At 34.6% G+C, this 26,480-nt stretch overlaps 1 protein-coding gene and 1 long non-coding RNA gene across 2 annotated transcripts; both read left to right on the forward strand.

Annotated features, from left to right (window-relative positions):
* The first annotated feature begins 2,176 nt into the window (after positions 1 to 2,176).
* On the forward strand, positions 2,177 to 16,521 carry LOC115921019. The gene is made up of 5 exons (XM_030977956.1): positions 2,177 to 2,665; positions 3,112 to 3,249; positions 4,583 to 4,789; positions 9,491 to 9,546; positions 12,022 to 16,521. The coding sequence occupies exons 1-5, from the start codon at positions 2,357 to 2,359 to the stop codon at positions 12,200 to 12,202; spliced, it is 891 nt and encodes a 296-aa protein (XP_030833816.1). The 5' UTR covers positions 2,177 to 2,356; the 3' UTR covers positions 12,203 to 16,521.
* A 1,093-nt stretch (positions 16,522 to 17,614) lies between these two features.
* On the forward strand, positions 17,615 to 25,836 carry LOC115921020. Its single transcript, XR_004062698.1, has 4 exons — positions 17,615 to 17,868; positions 23,439 to 23,558; positions 24,557 to 24,781; positions 25,690 to 25,836. It is a non-coding gene; the product is annotated as an uncharacterized LOC115921020 (long non-coding RNA).
* Positions 25,837 to 26,480: the final 644 nt, after the last annotated feature.

Here is a 26,480-nt window from a genome sequence, read left to right on the forward strand (position 1 = left end):
AAGGGCACACTTGTGATAGCTTATTGTCTCAGCTACAACATACTCAAAGCTCAGCGTAAACAAAGATAAAACGACGGAGATATTGCTCCCGAAAGACGAGCATGTAGAATCCAGTTTTGAGAAAAAGTCATGTCCCATAGAGAATACACGCAAAATGTGAAAAATTGACATGCCTCCTTTAATCGCGAAAATACGCCATGATGCCCTTGTCAAAATGAAATATCGTGGTGACTGCATTTGTAGACAATATTCTCAGGTAGAACATATCAAAATTTGGAAGAAAATTAATCAATATTTACAAAGATACAATCAATTTTCCAAAAATATGATGACGTCATAATATGCAAATTGAAATTTTGAGTTCGGAGGCCATTATGATGACGTCATGAGTCAATTGAGGGTCAAATGAGACATGGAATCATATCTCCAACTCATGCTTTTTCTAACCATGATATAAAAGTTGGGGTCAATGGACTATCTGAAGAGCTATTATGATTTTTAAAATGGCATGTTTTTGATCAAATTTGCATTATATTGCCCATAGCAGCACGCGCGGATTTTGAACTTTGACACGCGCTCACGGCCTTATGAAAGGTCAAGGGTGACTGAAAAAAATGTAAATTGTCATTTACGGTAAGAGGAATCTAAATCATGTAAAAATTTTGAATTTGACCTTTTCCGCGCGCTATGAGCGCGCGCAACGCGCGCGGGGACACTTACGGACGGAAAATTTTGAAATGCTTAAAATGACCTGATTCGTACTCTCCTTTAATAGTTAAGTGATTTTGAGCATTTGTAAATTTTGACGCACGCGTACGTGCGCGTCGTGACCTTTATGTGACCTTTGATGACATGACCTGTTGACCCTTGACCTGAAGTATATGTGATATGAATATTAATGACCTTTGCTTATGCATCATGAAGATATGATGGATAACGTGATTTCACAAAATGGCGCCTGGATGACGTCACGATGACCTTATGACCTTGAAAATGTTCCTGTCACGTCTCATGACAATGATCTATAACTGTGTCAAAATTGAAAGAAATTAACACAACCGATCTTGAGTTAACCGATAAACAAAAAACGGGAAGAAATAAAAATAAACTAGAAATTTAATTCGTCATGGGGACGAATTAGGTGGTCTGTCTTGAATTGATGGATGAAGTACTGATGAATTGATAGATTGAATTGATGTGAAATGAACTGAATCGATGAGCTAAAAGGATGAACTGATAAACTGAACTAAACTGATGAACGAAATATTGAGAAATTATCTACATGATGAATCATGATCAAATTTAATGCAAACAAATATCAAAATAAGTAGTTCTAATGAATATGACACAAAGTATCGATAAATGAACTACTTGATCGTGATCATGATTGTCATGATGACGATAATGATAATCATGATGATGATCATGGTCATGATGATGATGATGATGATAATGGTGATGAAGATGACGATGATGATGATTATGGTGATCATGATGATCATGATGATCATGATGATCATGATGATGTTGATGGAATGATTATCATCATAATGACAATGATGATGATCATGAGCGTGATCTTGGAAGTATTGGAAGAATGAGGGGTGATTTAGATAACATATAGTCTCAGCTACAACATACTCGAAAATCAACATAATCCAAGCAGAAATAATGTCGATATATTGCTCGCAAAAAACAGGAATGTTGAATCCAGTTTTGAGAAAAAGTCATGTCCCATAGAGAATACACGCAAAATGTAAAAAATTTACATGCCTCCTTTAATCGCAAAAATACGCCATGATTCCTTTGTCAAAATGAAATATCGTGGCTACTACATTTGTAGAGAATTATCACAGCTAAACCATATCAAAATTTGGAAAAAAATCGATCAATATTTACAGAGATACAATCGATTTTCCAAAAATATGCTGACGTCATAATATGTAAATTCAAATTTTGAGTTCGGAGGCCATTACGATGACGTCATGTGTTTAACAATTGATAATATGGTATTTTAGGTCATTTTAAAGTATTTTTAAATACATTTCAATGTTTTGTTTAGACTTTTAAATTAACATTAAGTGAACGAGTACATTATATAGATATTCGAGGACTATATTCATTTTGATTACAAGGTACAGGGGTAGTGATTGGATAGAACTTTGAGAGAGTAAGAATAGGGACCAATTATCTGCCGCGATACTAAAAAAAAGTGAAAAACGTGAAAACGTGAAAAGTGAAACACGCGTCGAGTTGTTTTCGAACTGAACGTACGCGCACATGGCACTTTTAGTCTACAGTAGATCTAGACTACTACAGTACTCTACACTCAATTTTAGCTAGAAATAAATTAATAATGGCTGGGACTCTTGGAAGCGGAAAGAAAGGCATGATGTATATGTTTTTAGTTGAAGCATTTCATCAACGAAGGACACAGGGAACAAGTACTGACCAGGCCCAGGGAGTGAGAGAGTTTCTAAAAGGAAATGTGGTGATAAAGGGAGGAGGAAATGCCATATACGATGTGTACATCAATGACCCGGGCAACAGGGACCCGAAACAAGTAGAGAAGGTGCTGGCGATGAGTTGCGATCAGCATTTCGGAATCCGCAATGGAATTTGCGACGAATTGAATTTGAGGGTCACAGTGAATCTTAAGAGCCAGGTGAGTTAACGTAGATCTAGTCGTAGACGTAGTCTAGATCTAGACTTCGGCTCTGGCTCTACTCTAGTAGGATGTCTGATCGCGCAATGAGTTTTGTGTGCTAAAATCCATCTTATAGAGATTGCACACATCCCTATGCAGTCGATGTGCATTGCATGCCACAGTTTCTATATTTTTTTAGATTGAAATGTAAAATTTGGACAGAACAATATTTAGTTTCCTAGCTACAAGTAAAAGATCAATATTAGACTTAGAGGCTATAGATTCTAGGCCTAGGGTCTATTAACAAATTATTTTTACTAAAAATTGAGTTACAATTATTGTTAGTCCATTGACGATTTGTTTTGTTTTTAATAATGTAGTCTAGAAAATCTAGATAGACTAGTCTAGATATCAATGGAATTTAGATATTTATGAATGTGTACATATTTATTGTTTTGTTGTAGATTTTTTTGACTGGAGCGCCCTTCGAAATTCCTAGAGATGCTGTCAGAGAGTATAGGCACCCAGCACTTCTGTCCATCCGAGAGATTCACAAGAGTCCAGCGAAAAGACGTGCCACAGTGAGGGGTGTGGTGTCAGAGGTGATTATGAATATAATCTAAATGTTAATGTTTAGTTTGTTGGAAAAAAATTTGGTGCTGTTAATTACCAAGTTGTTAAATGTCATTGACTTTGTATCTTGGTTATTGTTCGGTGGTTACTGATTATTAGTTATGAGTGTTAATGCAAAGTTATTTATGATTATTGTATTGGCATAGAATGTGTGTAATGAGCAGGGAAAAAAATGTAACCAACAAGAAAATAAAATTGAAGGAAACACACATTCTATGTGATGAACAGACAGTGCAATGCAAGTTTAGCCTACATACATGCATGGCCATGTAAAATTGATTACATGTTGATCGTCCGTATTTTTTGAAAAAGAGGAGGAGGGTGTACCATGTTATTTGATATTTGATATTTCAAAATGGCCGCTCAAAATGGCCGCTCGGTATATTTTCCCTGACAGTCGAGGCTATTTTTTTTCAAGATGGCCGCCGACAATTTTTTTTTTTTAAAATCAGAAATAGAGCCATTTTAGCAGTGTTTTTCATGTTTTTTTTCTTTCAAAAAAAAAAAAAATCAAAAAAAAAAATCAAAAAAAAATTTCAAAAAAAAAATAAAAAAAATAACAAATAACAAAAAATAGGAGGCGGCCCCCAAAAAGGAAGCGGGCGGGGACGATCAACATGAAATCAATTTTACATGGCCTATACATCTTTATAAGCCATAATAATCAACATATTGATTGTGGGCATCACTGGAAAGACAAGACATGATGTTGGCAGTTGTTAATATGGGGTAGGCCTACTGTAGTATTTGAATCAGATTTATTTTCGAGATGTAGTCAGATTATTTTTAAGTAAGGGTGGGTATATGTTGTGAATCGTTCAAGAATATGATCATTATGTGATGTAATATGTATGAAGGGAATTTTGTTGTAAAGTGTATTGAGTTTGTGGGTATGTAGTGCTGGAAACAAAAAATATTTGTTTGTGGCAGCTTGGCAGGTTTCTTTTGCCTAATTTTATTGGTTAAAATGTATTTTTTTGATGTTCATGTGCGTAAATCCAGGGGGGGGGGACGGGGGACATGTCCCCCCCCCCCCTTACAATTTTGAAGATGGGGGACACAATATCTAATGTCCCCCTCCCCACAAATTTAGGAATAGGACACACGTACATAATTGTAATATAATAATAATAATAATGATAGGCCACCATTTTTTTAGCTTCACAAAATAGCCCTGTCTTAAAAAAGTAAAATCATGTGGTGTCCCCCCCCCCCCCCTCCCAGATTTTGTAATAGATTTGCGCCTCCGTTGATGTTTAATCATGTTTAGATTAATGATTTTGTATATTTATTTTGATAAAGGTGGGAGAAGTTCGGACAGTTAGGGGGGAAAAGCGAGTGAGAAATATTCTACTCAAAGACGGAGAGGATTCGATCGGCGTTAGTCTGTGGGAGGAGCATACCGGTGTAGCAGTAACAGTTGACCAACGGATTGAGGTGACACCCGTTGTCGTATCTGAATTTAACAGTCGTAAGCGTTTGGAATCGACTGCCACAATGAAGCTACAGGTATGTTTAAATGTATTGTAAGAGTTTAATTTGTGTTAAATTTGTGTTTTAATTGTTTTTTAGTTAATTTTTGTTTTGATTTATAACTTTACTATACTGTCTTTAAAGTGATACTTGAGTGTTGGTAGTTGATGATTTTTTTAAACGTGAGTGTTTTGGTTGGTTTTGAATCTATGTGAAAGTACTGATTCCCTCCCAAGTGGTCGTATACTTCATTTATCATCTTTTTTCGTCCTCTGGCTTGGCGGCGATCCACTCTGCAAATATTCAAGGGTTAACATTTTCCCATGTATGCATATCTGTGTGTGCCCTCTGTCACGCACAAGTCACAGTCGAAAGACGATCATGATTTTTGCATGAAATTGACTCTAAACTGATTAATTATGATTTGTTTTGACATCATTGAAGCATGACTAGTCGTTTATTATCAGATCCCAGTTTCAGTCACAAAAACGAACCTTTACCAGTACTCAAGTATCACTTTAAGTTTGAATATTCATTTGTTATTTTTTATATCACTTACATTCATTTTTTGTCTAGCCTGCGTAGCAAAAAGCGAGACATACATGTAGGCGCCGCTTTTCCGGTGACGGCGATGGCGGCGGCGACGGCGTCAACATCAAAAACTTAACCTAAGGTTAAGTTTTTGAATTTTTGATATAATTTTTAAAGTATAAGTTCTTAGTCCATGAAACTTTGACTATAGGGTAATCAAGTATCCCCAATCATGTGAGTAGAATTTGAGATCACAAAGTCAAGGTCAAAGGTCATTTCAGGTCAACAGACTTGGACTATGTTGTGGCATCAACATCAAGATTTTGAAAATGCTTGTTCTTTGTTATTTTTCAACCCATTTTGATTCTGATTATTTCATATGATAGGGCTAGGAGAGGGATTTTAAAAAACTACACAGAATCGTGAAAATTCACTATCTATGCTAATTTATGCTAATTTATTCGAAATCACAAAAAGGCCTTTTCTCCTTCATTTCTCGACCGATTTTGATTTAGCTTGCTTTATATTGTAGAGCTAACTTTGGTAGACTAACCTTCTACACAGAATTTTGAAATTGTTTTCCATTAATTAATAATGGTAATTTATGCAAGATTATTCCAAAAATAACAAAAATTGCTTCTTTTCCCTCATTTCTTGACCGATTTCGATTTGGTATGCCTTATCTGGTAGAGCTAAATTTGGAACACTAAACTTCTACACAGAATTGTGAGATTTTGCTCCATTGATTATTTATGGTACTTTATGCAAATGAAATGAAATTATGTCCCTTCCAGGGCATCAAAGTTTTATTTTTTGACCAGTTCAAAAGTGTACCACTACCACATAAAATTTACGATATTTGTTGCGAGATGTGGATGAGCGCTACGTCATTGACGTTCTGGTTTATCATATTGAATTGCGTTATGCAGGCGAGACCGCTGAGAGCGTTTCCCTTGTTTGACATAAGTTTACTTTTTGACTGCATATTATATTTACTCTTTTACTTCACACAGTCTTGTTAATAGTTACTGCCATCATGTTTAAGTTATTGTTGTTACCCAGCAGCATTTTATATTTGTTTGTTATTATCTCATTAAAGTGACTTGGTAACATTGTTGAAGGTTGATAAAAAAAAATTGCTTAATTTTTGTATATAATGTTACTTACTATTTTCCTTCTACTGTACTAACCCTCTGACATGCAAAAAATCTATATCTAGACTATATAAATATCTGGGTTTTTTTTAAAAGGTCGATATATGACACCCCTCTAACAGTGATTAACAGTAAATTCTCCCAACCATTTTTTGAATTTTCCCCAACTGTTTTTCTGTGAAAAAAAATACATAAAACAGGCTATAAAAAATCTGTCAACACTTACATGTCCGGAATGGAATGTAGAGCCATTTTATTGCTTTGTGAAGATTTCCAATTACCTAAAATGTAATTAAATTGTAATAATATAGTTGAGAAAATTGAGGAATCGATCAGATCAGTTTTGACCTATTTGTACAATGAATAATGGTCCGTTTTCACTCAAATTTTTAGAGTATCTTTAATTGTACATCTAGCATTGAAGTCACTACCTTAACACCACTATCTCTCATCTTAACAATGTTACCAAGTCCCTTTAAATATTTATGGGATGTATGGCTATGGTCTTGCCATGTCTATTACCATGCACTTACTTTATTTTGACTGTTTATGTTTCTATTTGAGATTTATTGAATTATAATCTTGTTATTGTCCTGTTGGAACAAAGTTTGTGAGGGGACTATGAAATGGGTTTTGAGTTTTTACGCATGTGTGGTATGTGTTTGTGTCTCCGTTTGTCTGTGTGGGTGTTGTAATTTGCTTTTTCTATATCATTTGTGGCTGATTTTGTTTGTTTTATCTGATAGGGTTCGGTGGGGGTAGGGGGGGGGGGTTATATTGAAATTGGTTAATTATGCTAATTTATTCAAAATCAATGAAAAAAATGCTACTTCTCTTATATTTTTGAGGGGATTTTGATTTTGTTATTTTTTTTCAGGGTGCTTGAAAACTTATTAACAGAATTTTGAAATCAAGCAAAACAAACAGTCAATTTTTGGTGGTCCATGGTCATCAAGAGATTGGGGTGGGTTAGTAGAAGTAATGTTGTTTGAGTACTGTCAAACTGGCTATACAGTACATGCTCTTTGAGTAGATGGGAACAAGGAGTTTTGAGTAAGGTGTTGCATAATTTGGTGTGTGGCAGCATCTACAACAAAAGACATATATTCGAAATGACTAATAACTAAGTTGGAAAGTGTTTTATATAGACCTAATGCTACTTTTGAATCAGCGGCAAACTGAGTAGTGAGAAGTGATGAATTAATCAATTTTACTAAAAATGGAAGCTGTAGAAAACCTAAGGAGAAACTATGTCTTGGGAGGAGTGCCTAAATATTTTGTTATTGGTTTTAACTCTGTGATATTTTTTTGTTTTATCAAACATGGCCCTCCCAAGAAATTTAGGTTTTATATGTTGTTGGAATTTCCTGTTAATTTTTGTATTCTATTGTAAAACACGAGCTATTAGTCATTGAAGGGCAAATTATACCTTTGTTGTCAATGAGAAATGGCAAAAAGGAACCATTATGATATTTGAAAGGTAACTGAATACTAGCCAGATATGTCTTTTTTCAGCCACACTTTCAGATGGGAACAAAAAAAAAGAAGTTAATGAACTTGGCAAAATGTGTTGAGAAAGTTAAATGGAGTACTATACATTTAGTGGTTTGAACTAATTGTGTGACAGCCAGGTGGTGGAGGCGTCTTAGTCGACTGCACAACAGTCGGATTGCTCTAGTTATATTATTAGGTGGGAATTTTGGACAAGGGAGCTGAATTTTTGAGTTTTTGTTGTTTAGCTTTAATTAATTGCATGAGTTCATTAACAAGTTTTTTTCTCCCAAAAAAGTTGAAATTATTTCATTGTTTGGTGGTTTAGGGGATCCGATAGATTTGTGCTATATTTTGGTAAGCCACAAATCTTGAGGGCTGGGAGGAGTGTTGCGTGTTTGGGTTTTACCCCTGGCTCATAATGCTTCCTCCTTTTCCGAGAGTGAATGGCGTATGCCCCAATGTCACAGTTGATTGCATATCGTCAGTGATTTGGGGTGTGCCATTACGGATTCCCTACCTGTCTGACAGTCGTTGCTTTTGTTGTTACTGTTCGTGTTACAAGTCATTGTTGAAGACCTTGTTTACTTTTAATCAAGGTGAGTTGTATTCCGTTATTTATATTTTAAAAAAAGTTTATACTAACTATTTATCATAATTGAGCCATAAAAAGTCAACAGTTTTTAGTGAATCTGTAGACTAAAGCATCTCCTGATATTGTTTGATGATGATTTGTGTTTGGATTGAGTATTTTTTGTTGTTGTTAGGATTGATTTGTAATAGTAATACACACAATTATAGATTTTGTCCTATTTTACAGTATGTTTTTAAACTTTTTTTTATATCTGTTTGCTTTTGATTGTTTTATTTTTCTATGTATGAGAATTTTTATATTACTTGTTTGAATTGGTCAAAGTTTTATCATTTGTGGAAAAAGAAAGGATGAAAAGTTATAGGTAGGTTAGAAGTATTTATTGATGGTGTCAACTGTTAAAGGCTGGTGACAAAGATTATTATGAATGAGGAAATTTAGAATCTAGGTTTGTGTTTTGTAGATATAGAATATGTAATAAGTGCTAGTAAGAATATTACAAATAAGGTAAATGTAGATATTTGTAAAGCAACCGTTTTTTAAATTTGTATGTTTTTGGATTTGGCAGAAGGTCTATCATAATATCTACATGAATAGCCTCTAGAATTCTTTAGCCACTTCTCTGTAAATGCACTCTACTATACATTACATAAACATTTTTTGATATTTTAAAATGATAGGGTGATTTGGTGGTATATACATGTAGACGTTTTGATTGGTTTAGTGTAAATATGATGAATGAAGATAGATTGGTAATGATAATATAATTTAAACTGTTATAGAGGTATTATCAGATGTATGAAGAAGGTTGATTATTTTGAATGAATACATTTACATGTACATAAAAGTCCTTTGTTAGGTGTTTTTATACATGTATATAGTGGCATCTAGTAAGTACATTACTTGTGTTTAATTGTTAAGTTATTTATTAATGTTGTATCGGTGTTTTTTAATTTTTTTTATTTGCAGATGGTTATTTGCAACGCAGAGTTTCAAGGAGTACTGATGGCGGTTTCCGATGATGAGTATGTAGATTATTATTTTTAATAAGTTGAGAATATGACCAGGTTGACAAATGTACAGCTTTTAAATTTGAATGTTTCGTGTTTATAGAATTGTGGATAGGTTTGTGAGTTTGTAAGTGTAATGTTAGATTGAGGATTCTGGATAGGAGGAGTTTGAAGTAATATTACCAATACAAATGTGTTACATGTACATGTACAATGTATGTTTGCGAGATAATGATTAATGCAATATAGAGATGTTATGACAGGCCTTGTGTAGATACTGTTGTTGACAAAAGGGCATTTTTAGCTCACTTGATCCAAAGGGTCAAAATGAGCTATTGTTGTTGTTGCATCCGCGTAATCGACGAGAGAAGAGGGCGATATTGCTGATATGGTCTGATATTGCACTGTTTTTTAGTACAGTGAAATATGGCAAAAGTGGCGAAATTTCCCGGAAGAAGGGCAATATGGTTTGATACGGCCACAATCACACTAAAGACAAAAGAGCAAGCAAAATCACAATTTTATTTTACTGGTAAAATGCCTCATATGAATGATAATAGTAGATGTAATCGAGAAGATATTGCTCCTGACACCCATTGGAAATTATTCTGTTTTGACAAGAAAAATATTGGGATTTTAGTACACCTAACATAACATACACGTGTAAGATTATTAGTGGACTGGAGTCGTCTTTTACATTCTGCCATGCCACAAAATGCTTCGCTCCATACAGTGACATGCATTATAACATTTTAGGCAATTTACCTACATTTATGTTGTCCCATGAAAGTACCCAGGACTAAAAGTAAGGAAACTTGACTTTGATTGATTATATTTTGGTTATATCATAATAATATCTGTGATGTTTGCTACATGTATCATTTTAAAGCTTGAACAATTTTCTATCCAACAGTATCATATTTGATATGATTTGTCAAAAGGGGCATGTGCAGGGCAAGTAAATGGGGGGGGGGGGGGGGGGGTGTAGGGTGGGGTTGGAGAGGGAAGTTGCAAAATTGATTTAATTGTGGAAAAATATAGGAAAACAACTTTCTCTTGAGAGGTCTTCGAGCCTGTACATCCCTTGCTGATCGTCATAAGTCCCGTAGCTAATTCTGCTTACCGTAATTAACCTGTCTTTGTCATTCGTGGTGGATTTTGGGATATCCAGATTGGGGGCGGTCTTTGACAAAGCCAGTGTCTTGGAATTGTGTTTTAGGTTGGATATGGTGCCTTTACTGACACCAAACATCCTTATAGGGAAACCCATTTTGTATTTGCCTTATTGAGATTTGTCATTTTGGGTTTGATGCAGTTGGAAGACAAGTAACCACTAAGTGAACAATCACTCACCTCAATTAATAAAACACAGCAAGGAATTTTTTAACAATGAGAATGTCTGTGGAGACCCCACTAATCCAATCATTATAAACACATTAAAGAAAAGTGACATTGTTGTGTTGAGATGACCTTTCAATGTTGAGATGTCTTTTAAAAGTTGAGGTTTATTTGGCAAATAATTTTGAATTGAAATCCTTTAACAATTTGTTTAAGGACGATCAAGTATACTGAAAACCAAACTATTGCTAATTTTGTAACATTTGGATTTTGGCCCTTTTAACATTTAGGCCATGTGCACACGCCCCATTCAACAAATTATATCAAGTCAGGTTGGTTTGATAGGGAAATATCCAATCTTTACAATGATACTCAAGACAACCTACATGTACATGTAGTTGTGATTTTATAGAAATTGATCGATCAAAGTTGAGTTTTGTTACTATTGTGGTGGGTATAGACTGCGGTTTGTAGGTTGTGAATGTTATTGCGTACATGTATCTTAATTGCAAGTGCTATTGTGAATTGATTTATACATGTAGGCAGTGTAAGGAAGAAATTCAGTTAGAAAATTGTGCATTGTAGGTTAGGGATTGAAATTGTATTGAAGATCTAGGATGAAAATGATAGATTAAGTAAGTGTAACGTAAGTGTTTGGGTACAATGGGAAATGGTTTGTATGAAAACGAATTAAAGTTGTAGTCAAAAGGTTAATTCAACTAAAACCGACCGTCTAAAGTCAAAACTTGTTTTTAATTTAAACCGTTTTCAGGTTTTACTCAAGATGAAGGAGAAACATTGTTGAAGACTTTTACACATGGGTAAAATTGATCATGACCACCATCAAATCATGATAAAAATCATTATTGTTGAGTCACATTTTGAAAGATAATGAGTGGAAATCGGCTTGTTAGTACTACAAAACCCTTGTACTAGTGAAGAAAATGAACACTTTGATGTTTAATTGAAGCAAATTGATACAAATCGGATGAAAACTATGTCTCAGAATTGGATATACATGTAGGTTGACCGAAAACCGACCGGTTTTGGAGGGAGGATAACTGTTTTTTTCTTCTTAAATTACTGAAAAACTACAGCCCCTAAAACTTATTATATATTATTGTTTGTGTCTTTTTTCCATTGCTAATGCAGGTACAAGATCCCTTATGAGCTTATTCTCTTGGACGATGGAGACGAGCGTGTGCTAACAGTAAACCAGAAGAGTTTATTGGTTGACATCGACCTATCAAGGCTTCCATGCTCTGTCAAAGGAGAGGTTGAAAGTGAGGGATTGAAGGAAGTTGTTGTAAAGTTGGAGAAGATGTTGGATTGAAGTGTGGGTTAGGTGGTATATGGGGAATTTTGTGTGTACACCCTGTATGTGTTAAAAGGTACAAAGTTAGGAACTGATGAGAAATAGGAGAATTTTTGTTAACAGGTAGTATGTGTTTTAGTTATATTTAGTGGGTATTTTTGTGTTGAAAGAGAGGAACTGGTAGGGCTGAGTGTATTTGATCGAATCAATGAGTAATTTTCAAGATTAGATAAAGAACATAACAACTTAGCAAAATGTTTATAATGTAAGATTAGGTCAAGAAGATGTTTTTATTGTTTTATCCTTCCTGAATCAGAATTGAGCTTTGATTTTAGGTCAAGAAGATGTTCTCATTGTTTTATCCTTCCTGAATCAGAATTGAGCTTTGATTTTATGCATGATATTATGTAAATAACGGGCAGGTTGTTTATTTTAAGATGCTTGCAGTGGTAAAACATGTTTGTCTTGATTACCCGTCTCAAACGACCTCCCCAAAACAATTACCCATAATTGTACCATTTATGTGTCATTTACATTTACATTGACAGCGAGGTGAAGTTACAGTATCTCGAAATTGATGGGGTTGTTATGGAAATGAAGATACATGTACATGTAATCATATGAAAGCATTAAAAGGGAGCCATCTAGGATTTGAGTGTTGCCATGGACTGGAATGGGAAATGAATTCATTGACTAAAATAATCTTGGAATAGTAGTATTACTCATCAGACATGGAACAAAACTACATTTTATCCTATGTTTTGATATATGCAGATTAATAGCAGTTGTCTTGCACATTTGATACGGTTGCCATGGTGATATGCAAAAATTGACATTGTAAACAAATTCATTGAACTAAATTCCCTCAAAATAGTGGTTTTCCTGTTCCATTTAGCTCGCAAATGTCAGATTTAATATTTTACCATATGATTCAAATATGCAAATGTGGTGGCCATCTTTGATCTGAGAGTGTTGCCTTTATTGATACAAGAAGTGGCATTACTTTTCAGTTTAGCCTTAAGAGGTCACACCACTTAATCCATAGTACTCTGAGGATTTTGTGTTCCTACTCCAATTTTGTGGTTCCCCTACACACTATAGTCTGTATAATTTGATGAATTAAAGTGGTTAATTCAAGTAGTTACCCTTGAATATTGATTAAAATCTGTACAAAACACTTTGGACTGTATATGGGTGCAATTTGATGTAAATTTGACGCTTTTTCGGTGTGGTGGATTGATATTTTGGCCGGTGTGTAGTCAAGCCACATGTCAGCCTTTGATAAGGTAAAATAAGTGGGAAAATCATTAAATCTCCTTGATCAGAGGGTAGCAACAAAATTTGGTGGCAAACCTATAATTTTTTCAAACATTTTGGAGCTTTTGTTAGGTTGTGGGTCAAACCACGTCAAATCACCTGAAATTCAGGCAGTTGTTAACCGGGCCCCCTTTAATTTTGCTCAAATTTGCATCAAATGTTCCCCCAAGTAACTCATGGTATGTATTGAAAAGTCTGAAAGTAGTCCAAATTGAGAGCCGAAGATGGACTGGTTTGTACACAAGCCTATGGAGATATATTTAGTGGTGTGGTACCTTCATGGGTCAAAACTGGCATTTGATCCTATGCTATAACATGCAAATTAGGGACATGCAGTTTGGATTTGACACAGTTGTCGTGGTAATATGACAAACCTGGCATTGTAAGTAAGCATCTTGACCCAAATTACCTCTCAATTTTTGTGCTATTCGTTATCTGTTTACGATCCAACATGTTCGAATATCAGATTTAACATTTTACCTTATGTTTGATATATGCAAATGAGAGGTGGCCATCTTGGATTTTAGAGAGTTAGATTTATGATGGATGCATAATTATGCATCATAGATGATTTTTTTTTTAGTTACATTGCCTTAGAAAAGCAATATGACTCATACTTTTAGTCTTTTTGAAGCAAACTCAAGATTGCTCAATCATTGATATTCAAATTAGGGGCAGCCATCTTAGATCTATGAGTGTTGGTAAGGTGATATGTATAAATTACCATCAGTAATGAAATTACTGAAAAGCATAAAGTCCAAAAAGTAGTTTTAGTCATCATTTTAGTCTTCCTGGATTAATATATTGTTTTAATCATATGTTTTATATATCGATCTGGCTTTTTGTTAATTATGTTAATTACGAAAATTGCTCAAGGGTGGCAAGGTGGCAACCAAGGTGAAATTTGTTATATATCCATCTCGAATATGAATCGATAAAAAAACCTGAGAGTTCCTGGTCCACAAATTTTTTACACGATTAAGTATTCATTGAAGGGAAATGAAGTTGTGACATGAGTGTGCTCTGAATGAATGCAGAAGAATAAACACAAACTAAACAGTTAAACTTTGAGTGAAATCAGCCAATCTGATAAAGAGTTATGATTTTTTTAAAGTTTATGTACGGTAACAATTTTTATGGGGGATTCTTAAGTTGGTAATTCTGGTAGCATCTTAATGTAAGAATGGATGACTGTTTATTGGTGTTGTACACAAGCGTGCAAAAGATAAATTACATAAAATAGTACTTGAAGAATCAGCATAATTCTTTTAGTAATAAAAGAATTGCTTGCAGAATTGATGTAGAAATGTGATACTCAAATAGTAAGTTAAATTTTGATGAAAATGGGTGTGGGGGGGGGGGGGGGGAGAGAATGTGTAAGTATGTGTACAAAACCAATGGAGAGTTGTCCAGTGTTACATCATAGATGCTGGTGGAGTTGCCAACTTAATGATCTCCCATATTAGGGATTTAATTACATGTTTAATATTTATAACTCTTAAACAGATTGTCTGATTTTGATGAAAGTTTGTTTACTTTTTGTTATTTTTCTGCAGTCGCTAAAAGCACATTAATATCTGATTTTATTGTTGTAATGAGTTTGAATCATGCATCAGTAGTTCTAGATATCTGTAGACAATTTGTGTTTAGTACTGAAGTGTTTTTTTTTGTTGGTACTTACATTAAAAAAATGCTTACATTTAAAAAATTAATTATGTGTACAAAACCAATGGAGAGTTGTCCAGTGTTACATCATAGATGCTGGTGGAGTTGCCAACTTAATGATCTTCCATATTAGGGATTTAATTACATGTTTAATATTTATAACTCTTAAACAGATTGTCTGATTTTGATGAAAGTTTGTTTACTTTTTGTTATTTTTCTGCAGTCACTAAAAGCACATTAATATCTGATTTTATTGTTGTAATGAGTTTCAATCATGCATCAGTAGTTCTAGATATCTGTAGATGATTTGTGTTTAGTACTGAAGTGTTTTTTTTTTTGGTACTTACATTAAAAAAATGCTTACATTAAAAAAATTAATTATGTGTACAAAACCAATGGAGAGTTGTCCAGTGTTACATCATAGATGCTGGTGGAGTTGCCAACTTAATGATCTCCCATATTAGGGATTTAATTACATGTTTAATATTTATAACTCTTAAACAGATTGTCTGATTTTGACGAAAGTTTGTTTACTTTTTGTTATTTTTCTGCAGTCACTAAAAGCACATTAATATCTGATTTTATTGTTGTAATGAGTTTCAATCATGCCTCAGTAGTTTTAGATATCTGTAGACAATTTGTGTTTAGTACTGAAGTGTTTTTTTTGTTGGTACTTACATTAAAAAAATGCTTACATTTAAAAAAATAATTATGTGTACAAAACCAATGGAGAGTTGTCCAGTGTTACATCATAGATGCTGGTGGAGTTGCCAACTTAATGATCTCCCATATTAGGGATTTAATTACATGTTTAATATTTATAACTCTTAAACAGATTGTCTGATTTTGATGAAAGTTTGTTTACTTTTTGTTATTTTTCTGCAGTCACTAAAAGCACATTAATATCTGATTTTATTGTTGTAATGAGTTTGAATCATGCATCAGTAGTTCTAGATATCTGTAGACGATTTGTGTTTAGTACTGAAGTGTTTTTTTTTTTGGTACTTACATTAAAAAAATGAAAGTGATTTTTAGAAATTTAATATCAGTTTTATGTATGACCAAATCAATCTGAAATATGTACACGATGACAAATGTTTTAAAAATCATATGGTTGTAATTTGATATAATTGTGACAGTTTTACAAAGTTTAAACATCGTTGTTTTGTTTTATGGTAATTGATTTGTGAAGCAGTTTTGAGTTAAATATTTTGGATAACATCAAGATTAGTGTTTATTTGTTTCTTGTGTTTTGGATAAAAGTAATTATGTTGGATGATTTATATGATGTAATTATAGTGTAAAACATATTGATGTAATGGTGGCTAATAAAAATATATATTTGTTTGAAAAAATGTTACATTGACTTGTGAATATGGATTGAAGTGTTGTAGGAATTGTGAACAATTTGGTTTGATTAGATTTGAAGTGGTCACGAAAAGCTCAACCTGTTAGTTTACATGTGTGGAAAACAAAATTGTGCTGGAGGGGGGGGGGGGGGCAGTCGCCAGTGAGAATAATATTTGTAAACATCTGTATAAATGAAAACAATATGGCTGATGCCTGATGGAGTGAGCCTAGCTGATATCATATTGAACCTCATTTTAAAGTTGATATGTGATTATTGATAGCACAATCCATGTCACAATGGAATGTTTTGTATAGCTGTGTGAGGTATGAAAACAAATCTATTGCATATACAGAGGGAGGCAGAGCAAGAGAGGGAGAGAGAGAGAGAGAGAGAGAGAGGGTGAAAGAGTAGAGAGAGAGGAGAGAAAGAGATGCAGAGGCAGAGCAATTAAGAGAAGGAGATGGGCAGACCAATAGCGGGGAAGGAAAACGGAGCAGGAGAGAGATTCAATGAAGAACGATCGATGCATTCAATATTTCGAGCACTTAACAGAGTTTAATATTTATTATATAGAGAAAGAGAGAATAGACATGTGAACAATATATTGGTCCATTGAATGGACGCAAACATTGCATATACCTGGGCTTATTAACTGGAAAAAATATAAACGTCTGGGAAGGACACTAGCATCATACAAGGATTCAGATTTCCCGTAGGGTTGTACGCACACTATTGACATTGCTCTCCCAGAAATATAACACGCAAAATTAAGCATTTTATTACATTTTTTTGTGATTATATATATATATATATATATATATATATTTACATATATCGTGTTATATAGTATAGTCGGAAGAAAATGATCAAAAAAAAATAAGAAACGAAAGCCCCCAAAAAATAATTGTCCACGGATTTGATGTAGAGTCATTGACAAGGAAGTCGGGTGCTTTGACCAATAGACCAAGTAAGTCACGTTGCCGATCTACGTTATTTAGAGGTTATATATTGCACTTTATACATGCGAACGCGCACAGCTTGCGCGCGCGAACGAACGCATAAATGACCACCGTACCAATACAAAAAACGTACACAATTAGACGATTTCTTCAGATTTGTACGTCCGTATAGTGCATAGATCTACGACGCATGCAGTATACTAGTGCAGCGCAGGCCTATAGCCTTCGATTCAATACAGTAAAGCCGTGGTTTAAAGTTTTTGATCGAATGCTGACAAGATTTTCGAGTTGTAGCCTTTCTTCGTCCTTTTTTGGAGTGTTCATGTGTTCTCAATTTATGCCCGTTATGTTGCCGACAGTCTAGTGGAAACTGATACTGATAGTGATATTTGGTATGTTTTAATTTTGTAACAATTATCGTATGAAAATGCACCACTGTCCGATTCCGAAGGTGTTAGATACGGTATGTTTTTTGAGGGTGTACGTTTTGTGACTACGCAGTAGGCCTAGGCCTAACCGGGGCCTACCGTACGTACGATTGTGTACTTTTACTGAGTAAGGAAAGTGTGAAATGAATTCTAAAAATGAAAAACCTTCTAAAAATATGCCTAGATCTAAATATGATTCATTCTTAGAGAATGTCATTACTTGTTTATTTGCTGTTAAATGTGTTAAAATTACAAATTTGAATAGATCTAGATCTAGATCTAGATTTTAGTTGCTAACTCTGCTGGTCTAGACTGCCGACTCTATCTCTAAGTTACTCCTCTAGATCTAACTAGACTAGTTAGCACTAAAATCTATTCAAATTTGTAATTAAACTTAAATAATAAAGGCAAGGAGGAGGGGGGTTTGGGGCCCTTTTGCAGTTTTCGGCTGGTCTGTTGGATCATTTGGATGTAGGCTATGGTAGACCTATTAAATCCTTTTAAAGATAAAAACCAGTTATGGTCATGCGATTGCATTGTGAAAGAAACATTGTGGAATTGATCAGAAAAGGTTGATCATCTAGCATATGTGTAGGTGTGTGTGTGTATTGGGTTTTTACAGACGTGTATCAATCAGATATGATTATTTACGTCTGGGACCGACCTTTAAACGTCACCATCCGAAAGACGTGACTCAGTTTCGAACCTGCGTCCTCGGCTGAATCAGTTTGTAACTTCCACTTTTTAGCTGGATTACAGGCGCACGCCACAACGCCTAGTACATGTACGTTACAATGTCAATGTGTGTGCTTTTGCCATGAAGGTTTCTGCCATGGGGCTGTTATGCATTATTGGAGACCATTTGGAAAGCCTACGCAAATGCGATCTTTTGATGGGCTGATTAGATTTTTGTTTCATGATTTCTATTGGATATGAAGAATGACATTGTTATCTTTCATTTCATACTAGATCTAAACTTTCTATGATTTATGTTTTTGTCATTTTGTTTTGCTGCACTGTTTCACAAGAGCCGTGTTTAATGTAGTGCTGTAGCCGAACCGCCGAACCGCCGAACCGAACGGAAGTTCACCGAACATGTCACTTCCGAACCGAACCGAACCGGACGCAAAGGCCTGGTTCGGATGTTCGGCAGGAAAATGTTAACGTTTTTGCAAGCTAATAAACTTGTTATTTTTTACCTAATTTTCATGTCATGATTGCTCATTTTATATTAAATTTTTTTCCCATTTTCCGCCTTTGTTTTTTATGCCTATCCAGTGGTGGGCGCAACTTCACTGGCGCCATTTAAATCCCAAATCCTGACCACGCTACGTCGCGATCGCAAGCTATAAACAAGAATAAATGTGCGTGATCAAAACAAGTTCAGCTCAAACCAATTTAACAAAAAAAAAATCAATATTTTAATTGTAACAATATCAGACAAATTTTACAAGATAAATAATGAAATAAATATATATTATAGTATGGCATTTATTTATTCAGGAAAAATAGGGATTTTATATTTTTCCTATTGAAAATAAAAACTTATAAAAAAAAAAATTATTGACAAGTCTGAATCGCTATTCAAGATGGCATCTTTCATGACTCTAACATTTGACAACAACCGTCTCCGAAAATCTTGAAAAATATCATTTATTGACAAATTTAAAACATGATCCTTTTAAAATTGAAAATAAAACATGATTCAAGACGGAAATACGCATGTAAGTAGTACTTTTCTTCACAAATAATTACGTTTAGAGCAGTTTTTTAATGTGAAATTCGTGCTGGTCGGAGGCACTGTTTTTCAGCAGGAGTGGGCAGAAGTCCCCCGTGCTGGACGAGCCTGGCCGGCCGGCCCGCCCAGTGGTGACCGCCGTGGCTATAACGCTGCTTGCTATTATATCACTGAACCGAACCGAACCGAACACGAACATATAGCGTCTGACTTACAGCACTAGTTTAATGCCATTCTGTACCCTGATCCCACTACGAAATTGAGATAAAAAGTATATAAATTGATTGTTTATTCATGTGACTTTGCTTTTGGTGAAATTTAAGCGAAATCTATGGATGAGAAATATGTTTTTTTGGAAGAGGAATCTGAAATGTCATGCAAAAATGACGGCTCCATTAGTGGTTTTTCGCGTATTTACATACACATACATTTTTTGGCGATTTTTGTAATCAAATCACAGCTTTTCTTTTAAAAACAAAGCAATTAAATACATGATTTCCGGGCGTTTAAAATTGGCATAACTTTTTTATTACTCAGGCTATTAGGATGAATGAGGCATCAAATAAAAGATCTTATCAATCTCTGTTTGATGGTATGAAATTTGAAGCAAGAGCTTGAATTCTGAGATTTTTTTTTTTGTAACATACACCTGTACATGTACCTGTGTGTACTGCAAGGTTCTGGAATCATCAAAATGATAAGAAATTTTGCCCAGTCTTGGTAAAGTTTTAAGCACTGTACACAAAAAGATATATATGGGACTACGTGACACGTAGGCAACACGTGCACAATATCTTTCAGGTCCAATAATCATGTACCAAATATATCAATTAGTAGGTGGTTTTTCTGCAAAATTTGTATCATTCAAATTGGTCAAAACATATTCTTTCACATGATTGGTAATAAGATCTTTCATTTTATTTTTTGAGAGGAGGGCGTTTCCAAAACTGGTCTTTACCTTTAAGTATTGGCTGAGGTATGACCACTTGAATAAATAAATACCCTATGGGAACTCAGTCAGTAAACTTATATTGCTCTCTTCATAACATTACGAGCCAGGGCAATATAACACTGAGCTCGTATAGGACATATATTTATTCAGATGGTCATACCTCAGCCAATACTTAACATATAGATGGTTTTCAACATTTGGGCATTATATTTGATGTTCTTTCGGAAAATGAAGAAAAAAATTGAGAAAATTCAAAAATAGATTTTTATGATGTCACAGGCTCACAGCTTCGGTACTCTATGCACTCTCGGTTCCAGCAGCTAGCAAAGCATAGTAGCAGTCAATGCTAATGTGTATTGACCTCTAGCGCTTTATATATGAATATTTTTTTTACCGTAAATGACTCATTGTGACTGAAATAATTAATATCTGTAATTTCAGCTGATTCACAGCACATCCTGTAGAAAAACTTAAACATTACGACCAAATTTGTGTATACAATTTTACATGGAGATTTTGCGTGCTAGCGCGCATGTGTGGTGACAAAAAGTATTCAATGAATAATATGAAGTGGCTGATTCGCAAGTTTGCTGGTAGACTCATGTTGATTAGGATTTTTAAAGAATATTTTCTAACATCTGTGTAGGCTATTCTGTTGAAAAGATTGTACTATACTGCTGTTTAGTAGGTGTCATCAATTGTAACTAAAGTACTGATTTTTAGTGAACTTAGTTGAGTTTATACTGTGGTGTTTGAAATGTTGAAAATCAATAGAGGTTGTCTGAACAGTTTTTGATACACAAAAAGTATAACTAGTATATTAATGGTGCTATCAGTGCTATGTCTGCTTCTATGGGCACTTGGGCAGTTTAACTAAAAAAGGTTGGTGTCCACCATTGCAACTTAAAACAAACATTAAGAATAAATATTCTTACATACTGGTACATAATTGTTGTTATTGATTGGTACTGTACATGTATGTCCTCCTTGGACAGGAAATATCTTTAGAACAATTAACTTGTAATTGTTTTCATTTTTAGTCTTAGTCTTATTTCTCATTTTCATTATTTTATTTTCCATGCATGGAAATATGCCCTCACAAGTTAACATCACATGAAGCTTGGAAAGTGTTTGTATCAGTTTATAACTTAAAGGTATTACAAAGTTTTAGTATGGGGTCATGAATTCTGTTCAAATTAAAATATTTGAAGCATGTGCGTTCCTTCAATATTCATTGGTCGTTGTCGCGGTTGAAATCGAGTCTGAAGTTATGAAATTATAAATAATAAACTCTTTAAATTGTATAGCTCCCTCTCAAGGTCAAGATATTAATTTAGCTATGAAACAATTAATGTTTCATGAATATTCCCGTTTGGAAATTATATCACAACTACATATTCTGAGATTTTCATGGTCGCAACTACCATTGTACGGCCATAGACGCTATTTGAAATTAATCATAATTTACCGGGAGCACCGGTAAATTTTTATATTCAATTTTCTCGAAAACAGAAGTGTTTTAGGGGCTAATTTTTTTTTACTGCTTATACATACATCCACAGGGGCATCCAAATACACTGTATCTCAAAATTGTAAAGATTCACTATCCACCCAATTTTCAAAATTTCCCAAAACTTTGTATTACCTTTAAAATGTTATTATAGATAATTATTATTGAAGTGTAGCATTGTTTGTGTTTTGCCATCTAGTACAGTAGTTATTCATAAGGTAGTTTGATTAAGTGTGGTGTTTACATCTTTCCTTTTAGACGTCATTGAAATCCTGATACTGTAAAGAGAGTGAGAGGGAATCAGTAAATCTGTTGTGGACTGAGCTTATGATTTTACATGAGGATTTAGTGTGCTTGCGCGCATGCGTGGCGACCAAAATATAACAGAATGATGACTGGCTTGTTTGGCAGACTCATGTTTTGTATTTTTAAGGATATTTTTTATCATGGGTAATTTGAAAAGATTATCTTTACCTGCTATTTAGTAGGTGTCATCAATTGTCACTAAAGAACTTTTGAATGAACTCAGTCAAGTTTTGTAAAGTGGTGTTTGAAATGTTGTGAATCAGTAGAGGTCATTTAGGCCATTATAAAAGATACACATGTTTAGTTTCCTGCCCGCTTCCTTTTTGGAGGCCGCCTCTCCCTTTTTTTTTTTCTTTTTTTTTTTTAATTTAATTTTTTAAAGAAAAAAAACATGAAAAACACAGCTAAAATGGATCGTTATCTGATTTTATAAATTAAAAAAATCTGGCAGCCATCTTGAAAAATAGCCCGACTGTCACAGAAAATGTACCATGCCTCCATTTTGCGCGGCATTTTGAAAGAAAAAAAAAGGGCCCCTGATCACATGCAGAGTGTGCAGCATTTTTTTTGGAGGCAAAACCAAGACCGCTCTCATGAGACGCTTTTATGGACACAGATCTACCGTCAGCACATGCATGCTCGACATTCCAGTTGGCCATCATTTTAATTCCCCCGACCGATCTATCATCTTTGACATAATTCTATAGGTCCTAGGATCTCTAGGTTTACTGTATTGATTTACTAGTTGCAGCAGGGTGAAATATTGGATGAGACGTTGTTGGCGTTGTTCCCCCATTCACTCCTGTGGGCTCACCATTCAAGAAGGCAGTGATTAAGTTCATCCTCATCATTCTCTGGTTCTTGCTCTATTTTTTTTGTAGAGCAACTGTATGTTTTAAAAAAGTTTATTTTTAAGCTTAGCACTTGAACATAGATGTAATTGATGTAATTTGTTTGTGTGTGGGAAAGCTGTCATTAGAGGAGATTTGGATTTAATACATATTCTTGTTTCTCCTGTTTGTTTTCAGATCTTCCCCTGCTCTGACAACGTGTGGTCAAGTTTGTAAGGCCAGCTATCTGGCTGATGCCTTAGTTTCATGCAGTATACATACAGCAAGGAATTGGCTCCACCGTCGCTCATTCTTCAAGTAAGTTGGGAGGGGGAAGGTTTTTTTTATGCCTCTAAAGTTGCCAGGAAGGTGTTTCATAAAGCTTTTCGTAAAGTTACGCATGACTTGTATATGAAGTGCCAGATAGGATGCCCAAAGTTTTTCCTGATATTTTCAATAACCTCAATTAAATTATGGCAAAAAAATACTTTGCACTAAAAATGTTTGTTATCATAAATATGTTAAGTTACATCTGCACAGTTAAAATTTAGTTGATGTATTTAATAATGATTGAGCATCCCATTTGTCTTTTCATATACAAGTTGTTCGTAAAGTCATGCGTAACTTTATGAACAGCATTATGAAACACCCCCCAGGGGCGATATGTTCTCAGTATGTTCGGGATGACGACAAAGGTAACATGGCTCAATATTGTTGCAAAAATAGCTTGTGATCACGTTATTTCATGAACCATTTGACGGACTCCCACCGTTCCTGATTTGGGGGTATTTAGGGAAAAGGTAAAGATCTCAGTTGTTTGTATGCCCTGGTCCCTCCACTCAGTGTTATTTAGGTTATGCATATGCATGTTCCCAGCAATCCTAACTTTTGAGCAAAAGTCCAGTGTGTAAAGTCAATATGGGTAGATCTTTTTCTTTTGGTACAATGTATATAAGCCTTTTTTTAGCACCCCCCCCCCCCTTTTTTAGCAAAAGTCCCTTATGTAAAGTCAGTACGGTAGATCTTTTTCTTTTAATAGGAGCCGGAGATTTTACAAACACTCAAGGTATCCCTCCATTCACGGAGTGGGGGGGGGGGGGGCGGGATGTATGCATGAATAGCTCAAAATTGTGATATCAGATGTAGTTGGCAGATTACTATCAAAAGGGAGTTGACAAATTTGTTTAGTGCATGTTAATTGGTGCTTTTTTTATATATATTGTGCAATGGCGGAGGCATACACAGTCAGAGATCCATCTAGTTTAGTTTTTTACACTTGCATAATTTGTTTCTTTTCTAATTTACAATTTGGACAGCTACACAAACCATTAAGGAAGTTTGCTCTCTCAGGTCTGAGGTCCTGAAACGGGAGTCTCCATCCAGACTACCAATGATAGATCACCTCTTGTGACCGCCTTTTATCGCATCCATCCTTGCCTATTGTGACCGCCTTTCATCGCATCCAACCTCGCTTCTGTTTTATCCTGCATGGTACCGTAATCACCACATTCTCCACACTCTCGACTGTCTCCATTATTCACGTAAGCATCCCTTTGTTTACCCCCCCCCCCCCCTTCTCAATTTGGCCTTCCTTACTATAGCTCTCTGATTCCTTTGTTCTTATGCCTTCCTCTCTTTCCCCATCCAAATGCCTTCCTATTCAAGGTCTTCATCACTGCTTTCATCAGGCCTCCCCTATTCTTATTTACATTTTTCTTTACCCTCTCTCTTGTCCCATGATATATAACTTATATATATATATTTTTTTTTTTTCTTTGTGGTTTCCTCTCCATTCCCAGCCAAGTTTGATTGGCTGTCACAGCCTCTTTATTGTTCTATGTTTTCGCCCCCTTCCTTAGTTGTATGCATATGTTTGTATTATGTTTAGTACATTATGTTTTTAATGTTCCCTCGTCAGTTAGCCTCTGATGAAGTTTCCGGTAGGATAACAAATTTAGGCCCTATATTAACACTCATTAAATTACAATGATCAGATAAAACTTTGACATGATTTTGTACCTCCTTCATGAAAGCACAATCCCATAGATATACTTCATGTGTGTGTACTTTAAATATAGAAAAGAAAATATCATTTTGAAGGTTGGATAGGTTTTGTTGCGTCTTCAATTGTATGTGTGATAAGGGGAGCTAAACACCAAAGCTATTTTGTAAAACACATATCAACTTCAAGATTGTGTATAGCCTTCTAATATGTTTTCTATAGAGTTTGATAGCAAGTTTTGAGAAAATTGCAATTAATACACAAGTAGTCAACAATAAATTTACACAATTTTGTGTTGGGGTCATTCAATTCATACCAGTTGTATATCCCTTAAAAACCTATGTCCGAAACAAAAATTGTTCATTTCATAAAATATTCAAACTCATGCAAAATAATATGAATGTTAATGATTTAAATGTTATTATATATTTATGTTTTGTATTACAGTTGGAAGTTCTCATCACACTTGTCATCAAACCAGACAGCTTTCAACCAGAATCTTCCAGGTGTAAAAAAAAAAAGGTAAAGTAATACATTAGTAATATGAAATGCATATATTTTGGATTGTAAATCATTTCTTTATTTAAAAAAAAATATAAAAATACATAGAGTTCTACACATGTACAAAATCACACCCAAAATAATGTTTATAACTATATGGAAATAACATGTACATTGTAGGTGTAAATGTCACCCTTTATATTTTGCGATTAATTATAGGTTTTGTCGTCAGATTAGAAGATGATGTAAATCATAGCAGAGGGAAAAAAAAAGATTACCTTTTTTATTAGGTTGGAGAGGTTTTGTTGCATCCTCAATTCTATGTGTGACAAGGAGGGCTCAACACCAAAGCTTTCTTGTAATACACATATCAATTTCAAGATTTCTATAGAGTTTGATAGCAAGTTTTGAGAAAATTGTAATTAATACACAAGTAGTCATTGGTTATTATACAAATGATGCACAGGTTTGAGTGCGTCGGTAGGGATTGTGTGCACAAGGTACCTTTGAATGGTTTTAGACCAAATTCAAAGGTACCGCGTGCACATAATCCCACAGCCCCACAAATTAAACCTGTGCATCATCTGTTTTATAAGATGGGGCCCCCAATATTGTCAAAAATACAAAATTATGTTATTCTACAGATTTACCGGATGCATGGCAAAATCATGCGTCTGGTAATTATAATTACCGGACGCATGATTTTTAAATTTGCATAATTTGTTTGTTGTTACTTA

This window comes from Strongylocentrotus purpuratus, unplaced genomic scaffold, assembly GCF_000002235.5.
Source record: "Strongylocentrotus purpuratus isolate Spur 01 unplaced genomic scaffold, Spur_5.0 spur5_scaffold_1, whole genome shotgun sequence".
Taxonomy (NCBI): domain Eukaryota; kingdom Metazoa; phylum Echinodermata; class Echinoidea; order Camarodonta; family Strongylocentrotidae; genus Strongylocentrotus; species Strongylocentrotus purpuratus.

What these genes read in the sequence shown, in the direction of transcription:
- LOC115921019 (XM_030977956.1), top strand. Translation starts at nt 2,357, where the DNA reads ATGGCTGGGACTCTTGGAAGCGGAAAGAAAGGCATGATGTATATGTTT. An exon ending in CTGCCACAATGAAGCTACAG is followed by an intron (nt 4,790 to 9,490) that starts GTATGTTTAAAT and finishes TTTTATTTGCAG; the next exon opens with ATGGTTATTTGCAACGCAGA. An exon ending in ATGGCGGTTTCCGATGATGA is followed by an intron (nt 9,547 to 12,021) that starts GTATGTAGATTA and finishes TTGCTAATGCAG; the next exon opens with GTACAAGATCCCTTATGAGC.